This window comes from Caloenas nicobarica, chromosome 18 (genome assembly GCF_036013445.1).
Source record: "Caloenas nicobarica isolate bCalNic1 chromosome 18, bCalNic1.hap1, whole genome shotgun sequence".
NCBI lineage: Eukaryota > Metazoa > Chordata > Aves > Columbiformes > Columbidae > Caloenas > Caloenas nicobarica.
The window spans coordinates 4,256,500-4,266,095 of record NC_088262.1 but is presented as its reverse complement, the minus strand read 5'-3'; the positions used below and the strand labels follow the sequence as shown (position 1 = coordinate 4,266,095).

At 46.4% G+C, this 9,596-nt stretch overlaps 1 protein-coding gene across 1 annotated transcript; it reads right to left on the bottom strand.

Annotated features, from left to right (window-relative positions):
- Positions 1-984: 984 nt before the first annotated feature.
- Positions 985-9,495, bottom strand: LOC135995945 (E3 ubiquitin/ISG15 ligase TRIM25-like). The gene is made up of 9 exons (XM_065647582.1): positions 8,864-9,495; positions 7,657-7,752; positions 7,173-7,406; positions 6,846-7,002; positions 6,142-6,225; positions 5,693-5,758; positions 5,563-5,589; positions 5,097-5,198; positions 985-4,416 (listed from the first exon to the last, which is right to left on the bottom strand). The coding sequence occupies exons 1-9, from the start codon at positions 9,482-9,484 to the stop codon at positions 3,887-3,889; spliced, it is 1,917 nt and encodes a 638-aa protein (XP_065503654.1). The 5' UTR covers positions 9,485-9,495; the 3' UTR covers positions 985-3,886.
- Positions 9,496-9,596: the final 101 nt, after the last annotated feature.

Genomic DNA, 9,596 nt, shown 5'->3' with positions numbered 1-9,596 from the left:
ATGCTTTGGTGTTGTGTGGTGTTAATATAAACTGGAGGGTGGAGAGCTGCTGAGCACAGGTCAGGAAAAATACACACGGGGCTTTCGGCAGAAAAGGGAAATGCTGCTGGGAGATGTCCAGAGATCAAGTGGCTCGGTGCTTCCTGATGGCAGCAGATGGGTTTGTTGCAGCTTCTGGAAATGAAAAAATCCTCCTATGGGGCCACTTAATCATAGTGTCGGTTCCCCCATCTCGTTTGTACAAGAGAGAATGGGCTCTGGCTTCTTAGCTCCTATATTATGCCACAATCAAACCTTTTAAAGATCGCGTGTTGTTCTCCATTCAAGATGTGGTCAGAGCATAGATATTCAGCAGGTGTTTTCTTAGATGGGTAAGAGTTTCACAGAGCTTTGAGGATCACTGGCATTAAGGTTAATACAAGATCTAGGTTTAAAGCATTTTAAATTTTTTCAGAACTGTTGGAGAGAACCATGCACAGCACCAAATTGAGCCAGACTTTAGCCTAAAGCTGTGTAAGAAGTCACTGCAGGTACGTCTGGGGACGAACACGGGATCTTAGAAAAGTGCAAGTCGGAACCGAAACTCTGTTTCTGTTTTTTGACATCCCATGTTCAGAAGAGATTTCAATTCATCAGGAACCCAAGAACTTGAGATGGTTCCTGGAAATCAGAGTGATCTTTTGAAAAATGGGATTAGCCATTTAAATGACTTGAAACTTCATTTATTTTTCTCCTTACGCTAATTTAGTCCTGCACCTAATAATATTTATCCACACACACGTACGTATCCAGGGAACACTGAGCTTGAAGGGGGCTCTCCCCCAGTTCTCATAGAACTCTGTGAGTTATGCAGTAAAATACCTGTTATTCGTGCACTACAGCACTTTTATTTGCTTCAACTTTGAACACAGAAAAAAAAAAAAACCCACAAACAAACAAAACCCCAAACCCACCACAACATTTAGAGTTAACGTTTACCATGAATATTTATTGAGTTCAAAATATCACAATTCATTCACTTTGCAGCTGAAAAGATCAAGAACAGTCAGCTTCTAAAATAGTTGCAGGCACAGTCATAAAACAGATGGTGCAACATCTGTCTATTGCTCTGACAAGGATGTCTGGCTGGCACATCTGTATATGGTAACATACAGTATACGTACTGATATATCAGTATAATCAACAAGTTTATGATTACATAAGCGTTTCTAACAAGTATTTTTACTGATGTGTTTGTTTCATTGAAAAAAGACTAAGCAGATTAGTTTGCTTAGAGTGAGTGTTTCTCCATTTACTGTCACTTGTACATTAATGTGCAAATCATTCGCCATGCTCAGGGCTTTATCAGTTTTTTTTCTAGACTGGATAAGTTGGGTTCTTTATAGTACTAAAAAGAGAAGTATAATTAAAAAATATGCTTGTACTTACATTTTGTTTTAAACCATTACAGCTTTGATAGTTACTGGCTGAGTAAAAACACTTCAGTTGTAAGAGTGCTGTAACTAATATTTTTTTCTAGTGTTATATCACACCAATGTTTTGATCTATCCAGGATATCTGAAGCTAACCAAAATAAGTTTCCAGAAATGTGGCAGCTCAGTTATGCTTTTCTCATTTCATTCCAAATTAACAAACTCATTCTGTCATTTCTAGTCATTCATAGCACAAAAGAAACAAACAAGAGAATCAGGAATCCAGCAGCAGGCTTGTTTCACTGCCTGTGGTAATCCAGCTGTTGCAGTGTCACATTTAAAGAATCCAACCTTGTCCAACGCGGTGGAATAAAAGCTCTTCCTTACTTTGCTCATAGACTCAGAGGTTACTATGAACCCCGTTGAAGTCAAGAAGCAAGCAATGGAAAACATGGACTTTTCTCCATGGCACAAACCACCAGAGCAGGTTTTTCCCCAGAACAGGGGGACGCTGCTCCTCCAGCGCCCTGCTGCATGATCTGCAGCTTGTGGCACAGACAAGCGAGGGACAGGATTTCTCAGAGGAAACCGCTCGTGTCCCTCACTGCTGAAAAACTCGAAATGCAGGAAAAAAGTCTTGCACTCCTTGGCTCCTAGCAGGACACATCGGCCTTCTGCACCTTTTGAAGTGTTCTGCTTAGTTTGGTGGTTTCGGTGCTGACTGTGCTTTGGAAAGCTAAGGCTGTGAGACAGTACAACCACTCCGAAGACAGCCACGGTCCACCATCGATTCCATATCCTTTTCCAACCAAAGAAATGGAAGCGACTTACCAGACTTCTGCTATCCTTGACAAAGTACTGAGTTTGCAAACCAAGTAAAAATAGAGACACCAAGCCCAAATTCCTACAACTCTCCCTCTTAAAGCACTTTGGCTAATGTGAAATGTAGTCAGAGAGGTTCTTTTGAGCCTTCTAACAATTCCCTTCCAAACTGCCAGCACTAGCTTTTTGTTTTATTTCAGAAAGTCCCATAACAGGGAGTTCTACAAACCAAAGTCCAGGAAGTCTCTGGTGTGAGCTTCTCTGTTCTTTGTGAGCTACTACAAGAAATAAGAGTTGGCATGGTGAGTCCAGAGGCATCAACAAGATACAGGCCCAAAAAGTAGGGGATCCAAATACCTTGATTGCCTGCTGCTTGGTTTATAATTGCAAGTAAGAAATGCAGAAGTACAGAGTCCTCTGTACATGGCAAGGACTTCTGAAGACATACCTCAAACCACAGCAAAGAACACCACGAGAATTAAAAGCCATCCCAGTGGGAATGGATGTATATTCTCCTTTGTGCTAATTCCCTGCATGTTTCAAAAGACTCACCTGTCTGTCCACAGGCTTCATGCAGAGAGGAACCAGCATTTTCTAGGTACTGTGTGCATTGTATTGAGACTCCTCAAATCAGAGTCCCAATAACACTTAGAAATCCAGTTTCTACCACCCAGACAAGTGAAGATACGCCAGCAGAGAATATCCCGCCTCACGAAGAGGAAAAGCTTAATGACAGGAGACCCTGCTTCAAGTGAACAGCACATTTATGCTTCCTATACAAGCCAGAAATGCACTCCCTGAACTCCTCAGCACACACACAAAAACACCATTGAAGAGCCTTCAGCGTGAAGATGTGAAGCATTAATTACTCTGGGTCAGAACATGAGCCAATGCTTCATCCCACAAACTCTATCCCAGAGTGCACAGTACTGCTCTGCAGGACGTCTTCCTGAAGATTCTCTGCCATATTCCCAGCCTCCAAGTCAATGCCATTTATTTCCTGGTGATTCAGACACCATTTCTTATCCATCAACTCTAACAGTCTCTGAATTTCCATTCTGATGAGATCTGCCAGATTGGCTTTTATAAGTTCAGCTCCATGAGACCTGAACTCATGATTTTAATAGTTCATTCTGTAGCATCTCATGGAGTTATACACTGAGAACATGCGTATTGCAAATCCTGACTACAGACAACAGTCTGTGTGCAGAGAAAAAAGCAACACTGAGACCTACCTCAAAGCCTGGAACCTGAACTTGTCAAGGAATTCTTTCCTGTTTCTTTCTCAAAGGGATCATCACTACCTGTGAAACACATTTGGACCTGAAAAATTAATCCTGGGGATCCTTTACAGCAAACCACAGAAGCCACAGCAGCTACTGAAGATGTTTAACGATTGTATCATAACTTTGCTTTTAGAATGACCATCAAGAGCTTTGCAAAACCTTTCATCATAGTTTTTACTATTGTCAACATTTTGCTAAATCACTATCTAAAGGCTTTAGAAATTCAGATCAAATAATGAGCAGATATTGCAAACTGCTTTAAAGAGCTAATAATTTTTGTCTCATAGACTTCTTAGACTAAGACATACAAAGATTTGCTGCAGGACCGATTATTTGCATGGGATTACCTAGGCAAACTAGGCCTTACTATTTCATTTCGCAGAGAGAGAGGACAGCGCCACTGGAAAACACCCAGAAGGCGGGGTACAAGGCTTCAGTAAACTGGGTTTTGAATTTATAGATCAAGTTATGCTTCTCCCCGACAGCCATGAAAATCACAAAGCCTCCCTCGCAGTGGAGCAGCACACCAATCTTAGTAGCCTTTGTATTGGGTAAGCACTTCTCAACATCGTTGTGCCAGGATGATATTTTGGCGTTAAGCCACTCGATACACCAGGAACGGCTGTTCCTGCCCAGCCGGCTCTCGGGCCCCTGCCGGTCCATGCTGCCGTAGCAGATGCCGATGCCACAGAAGCTGTTCTGTTGCAGTTCCACCTCCCAGTAGTGGATGCCTCTCCTGAAGCACTGGAACCCCAGCACTTGGGAATAGTCGGTGAAGCGCTGAGGGTGGTGGTTGTAATTCAGGGAGGTGTCTGAGACAGACATCTTGGTGTATCTCTCAGACAGCACCACTTTGTTATTAGCTGTGTTGTAATCCAGCGTGATGTTAGCAGCATCTGCAATGACATGAAGCGTTTGAAGGTACTGCGGAGCAAAGCATTTTTATTTACACGGTCCTGCCTAGGCGCTCGGTTCCTATCCGTGTTGATCTCCCTGCTCCCCTCTCCTCCGCAGGACGGGCAGCTCTTAGGGCCACAGTAAGAGCTGCTGGGTTCAACTGCAGCTCTGTGTCACACAGCGGACAAGAGGTGGGCAAGTTTCCTTCCTCTGCATCCCCACCAGATTCTTTTGGCACCCAAACAGATGCTGGCACAAGAAAGGGATTGCTGATCTGGCAGCGAAAGCTCTACCATGTTGTATGGTATCTTAAGCAAGCCATCATGGGCTCACTGAAAAGCCCGCAATTCATTTCAAAGAAAAATCCAGCATGTTACATCGTATTTCTAGGCTAGCCTAATAAGGGGGAAAGCAAAGCTGTTACTGAGAAAACTTCACTTACCTTCATAAAGATACATGAATACCAAATTAAATCTGATTCTTCTGGCAAAAGAGCCACTTAGAAACCTCCTGCCCCCTTTTCCTCCAAAAATTTCCTTCATTTGTACCAACTAGTTGACAACCTACTAAACTAACTAAACCCCCTCAAAAGCAGTTTTGCCAGATAACTACAGAGGGCACAGAACACCAGTGCAACAAGTGCAGGAAGTTCGTCTTTAAGTAATGTTGGGTGTCTTACACTGCAAAAGCTCCTCTCTGGATTTCTTCAGAAAGCTGTCAAGAAGCTCTTTAGCTGCAACGGCAGATGGCGTTGCCGGGATTGGTGTTGCCAGGATTGGTGCTGTGTCAACAGAAGAAAAGAGAGTTTGGCCAGTTGGGAAGTAACCCAGCGCGTTTAACACACCATCACGGACACCCTTGGGCTGGAGGGGACCTCTTGAGGTTCTCTGCTTTAGCCTCCTGCTTCAAGCAGGGTTAACTTCAATATTAGCTCAGGTTGCTCACAGTCTTATCAAGTTTTGAAAACCCCCTGGTGTCTCTGGGCAACCTCTTCCAGTGCTTGGTTGCTCGCACAGTGACCCGTGAGAGCCTCCTCTGAGCAAGAGTTGAACTTCTGCTTTACACCAACACTAGTGACCATCTACTTATCATTTTAAGAGCAGTCAATGAAAATTAGAATGAGTATGCTGAAAGTTTGGACTCACCCACTTTATCAGGTTTCTTTTTCTTCTCTGGAAAAAAAAAAAGTGAACTGTGAGTTCAACTGGACTTAGACTGTAGGCAAGACCTGGCCAGTAAAATGTTTGACTAAGGTCACAATTAATCACCACTCACTGGTATCTGCCTCTGTCTGTGAAGTGGCTTGAGTCTGGTGAAGGGTTTTCTCTTTGTGGGTATGCTCTTGCGAGGCAGGGGAGAGAAGAAACAGAATATGAACAGCTCGTAAGCAGGATTCACTACATAAAAATCCATCAAACAAACAGATGTTTAATACAAGTGGAAAAAACCAGCAAGGAGCAGCGGCTGAGGCGGCTCTGCTTTGCTCCACAGCCGCGCTGACCCGGCTCCGGCCGCGCACCCAGGCCGGTGCCCCCCGCACATGGGCAGCTTTACAGCTCACAAGGCGTCCAGCACCAAACAGCCCAAAACAACCCCCCTTTCCTATGCCAAAGTGCTCGCTACAGGTAATCGCTGCTAGAACAAACACCTCTTGGGTGACTGCTTGAATTCTTATTTATTGGCAAAACCATGGTGAGAAGAGGATGGTGTTCTTTGGTACTCACGCAGTGCCGGAGGCTTTTTCTGAACAGTTGCTCTGTTCGGAGAAGGCGCTGGACGGGGCCTAGTTTTCTCAGGTATTAGTTTTACTGCAATGGTGATATTTTACGTTATGGTTTGTATTGCCAGGAAGAGTAATGCATGAGCAAGGACATTTTTAAATCTTATTTTTCAGTCATATGAATAGAATTGAAGTGATACGCAGCAGAGATGGAAACTGTATAGAAGATACCCATGCCCTAGTCCAGAAGATATTTCACTTAATCCGGTAAGCAGAGCTTTGCTCTACAACACTTACACAATCAGCACCTTTATAGTTGGGTAATGACAGTCCTGTCACTCAAAAGCATTTGTCTCCCCTCAATCCACATCCTAACTGTAACCAACCCTCCTACATAATAAAACATTAATTACTGTAAGGAACAAAGGCCAAGCTGTGCCAGAAGGGTGTGGTATCACAATACTCGTCAGCTTACCCAAGCATAGATAAAAGTAATGAGACACAGGCTCACTTTTTAGCCTAGTTTAGCCCAGACTGTAGCATTTTTGTTTGGAAATGGAGGACCACAGGAGTCAGAAGACAATTTAAATTAACCAATTTTACTTGCTGTACTATTTCTTTTTTTCATATTTGGATTGGAGGGGGAAGATGCCTTATTTGAACTCAAAGCCAAGGCAGAAAATGCCAGTTCTCCCAGTGGTACGGTACCTTCTGCTCTCGCCTCCCTGCATTGGACCACTGAAAGTTTCACCACGTCTTTAAGGTTAATGGCAGACTGGTAAGTGGAATGTATCAAGTTTTGGTCCATTTCAATTGCAGGAACATAAGCATCTTTTGTCGATGTTCGTTGCAGTGATGCTGCTCTCTGAAACGAGAAATAGGAGGTCTCATGCAGCCCGCCTTGTGTAGCGGGCAAAAAACACAACCAGGTTTCTTTAAATGGGGTGGGGCTTGTGCATTCATCTCACATTCAAAGGAGCAAAGGCTGCAGTCAGACATGACCCATGGCAAAATTGCATCTAAAGCATATATTACCTTCAAAAACAGAATGTCATCACCTTCAGTCAGTGCCCTCTCAATCTGATCTCTGAGAGACTGAATTTCATTCTTCTTACTTGTCAGAACACCATAAATATAATCAAACTTGTTGCTAACTCTTTTTTCTTCATCTGTGATTACTTTTAAGGTCTGAGTTTCTCTTTCTTCTATTAGAGCTTTAATTTCCGAAAACTCAATTCTGATCAAATCAATCTTTCTGGAAGCCGCCTCCTGGAGCAGACAAGAACAGACAGACACCGGTTTCAAAAGAACAGCTTGTGGACAAAGTACTGCCTACTGCTACCAACAACAAAACCCCGAGCCTTTGGGGAACACATCGGCTTCAATTACTTGAAAGAGGTAATAGAAAAGCTTTGTATTTCTATGTAGTTTGGAAAGAAAACTCATTTACTCCCAAGAAATCAGGCCGGTTAGCATATGCCAAGCAACCTGACAGCATTTTTAGCAGTTACCCACTTACAGCAACTTGGTTTTGCTTTGTTTTCACAACGTTCATCGCTCGAGCAGTTTTCTCACTCTGATTGTGCAGCTCCACCAGTCTCTTCTTCAGCACTGACTGCAGCAGAAAAAGATCAGAAAGCATTTCAGGGAAGCAGTTGCTGTGTCTGCTCTCATTCGGGTCATGCTTACTGGAGTAGGAAAGTTTTAAATAACTCCTGTAAGCATTTAGTACTATGGATTTTAAACCTACTGCTCCTTAAACCTTCCAGGATGTAAAAGTTTTGTTCTGCACATGCGTGGCTGGTGGAGCCAGTGCCCTCTCGGCAGCTCCACCTCTCCCAAGAGCTGGACATGCTGCTGAATCACGCCTTCGATTAAGGACTCCGTGCTTTCATCAGCAGAGAAGTTCCCAGTGCTAAGAGTAAACTCTTCATTAGCTCTCAGGTTGGACTTTGGACACTAGGTTAATGCTACTGTTCACTCCTCTCAGTGTAACCGAGAATTTTATTGCTCAGATGTGAATTACCTTTTTCTTTCGTTCAAGACGCTGCTAAACTAAATCAGGGAGGGATCCTGAGGGCAAACAGTATAAACACCCGTTCAACAGATGGGAATTTGGCCTCTTAGACTTTTCAAGTGTGCTTTACACACCTACCCTCCGATTTTCAGCTGCACTTTTAAGACACAAAGGCCAGATTTCCGTCCACTCCATGGAGAACCTGCTCCTGGCTTTTGTTTATGTGCTAGAAATCTCCCCTGGCTGTTGTATAACTTTTTGCTTCTTAAGCGCATCCGCAGAGCGATATTGTCTGCAGCCCCGGTCAGCGTGCAGAAGGGCCGTGCAGCCAGCACTACGCAGTGAGCGCAGAGACGTGGAGCTGCGGGTGGCACCGCACCGCTCAGCCCGGCCCAAAACGGGAGCCGGCAATCAACGCCATGACAGCACCTTCCCAGCAATGTCTTAAAGAAAGGAAGAAAACCCAAGAAATGACTCTGAACACATGTTGGAGCATGTTTTGGAGAGCGGATAACAGTTTGCCAAGGCCAGGCGTGAGATTAACTGTCTAGGCCTCGGTTCAGCCACCATCTGACACCGCAAAACCCACGACTCCAGCACCCAGGGACCCACCAAGCCCAAGGGAGCCAAGGAAGGCTCCGGGGTGCCCCTCGGAGGGCGCCCCAGCCCCGGAGAGGACTGGCCACCCCTGCCTGCCTTGGCCACTCACCTCGGCGTTGGCTTTGGCCATCTGCAGGGGGCTGGTGTGACACAGCTTGTGCCCCAGCAGGCAGAGGGAGCAGATGCAGCTGCCATGCTGGCTGCAGAAGAACTCGAAGAGCTTGTTGTGCCGCGGACACTTGCGCTGCTGCAGGTCGCGCAGGGGCGGGCAGAGCTGGTGGTCGCGGAAGGCCGGGCTGTCCCGGTGCGGCCGCAGGTGCTCGGGGCAGAAGGACGCGGTGCAGGTCAGGCAGGTCTGCACGGCCGGGGCCTGCTGGCAGCTGTCGCACAAGACAAGGGACGCGTCCCCCTCGCATCCCACCGCCTGCTCCTCAGCTTCGGCCTCGGCTTCAGCCCCGGCCCCGGCGCAGCCCTGGAGCTGCTCCACCACCCGGCACAGCACCGTGTTCTTCTGCAGCTGCGGGCGGCCCGCGAAGGTGGCCCGGCACTGCGGGCAGCTGAAGCTCCCCGACAGCCCGGCCCAGGTGAGCTCCAGGCAGGAGGCGCAGAAGTTGTGCCCGCAGGGCACGGTCACGGGGCTGCTGAACAGGCAGAGGCAGATGGAGCACGTCAGTTCCTCCTCCAGCCCCGCCAGCCCCGGCTCGGACGGCTCCCGCACCAGCGCTGCCATGACCCCGGCGGCCGCTGTGCCCGGAGACCAGAAACGAAACTGGGAGCGGGGCTTTCCGGGAATCAACGCGGCCGGTGCCCGCCCCGCCGGGAGGGGCCGCAGCGCCGGGGCC

What these genes read in the sequence shown, in the direction of transcription:
- LOC135995945 (XM_065647582.1), bottom strand. Translation starts at nt 9,484, where the DNA reads ATGGCAGCGCTGGTGCGGGAGCCGTCCGAGCCGGGGCTGGCGGGGCTG. An exon ending in CAGGGAGGCGAGAGCAGAAG is followed by an intron (nt 6,226 to 6,845) that starts GTACCGTACCAC and finishes TCACCATTGCAG; the next exon opens with TAAAACTAATACCTGAGAAA. An exon ending in GAAAAAGCCTCCGGCACTGC is followed by an intron (nt 5,759 to 6,141) that starts GTGAGTACCAAA and finishes CTGCCTCGCAAG; the next exon opens with AGCATACCCACAAAGAGAAA.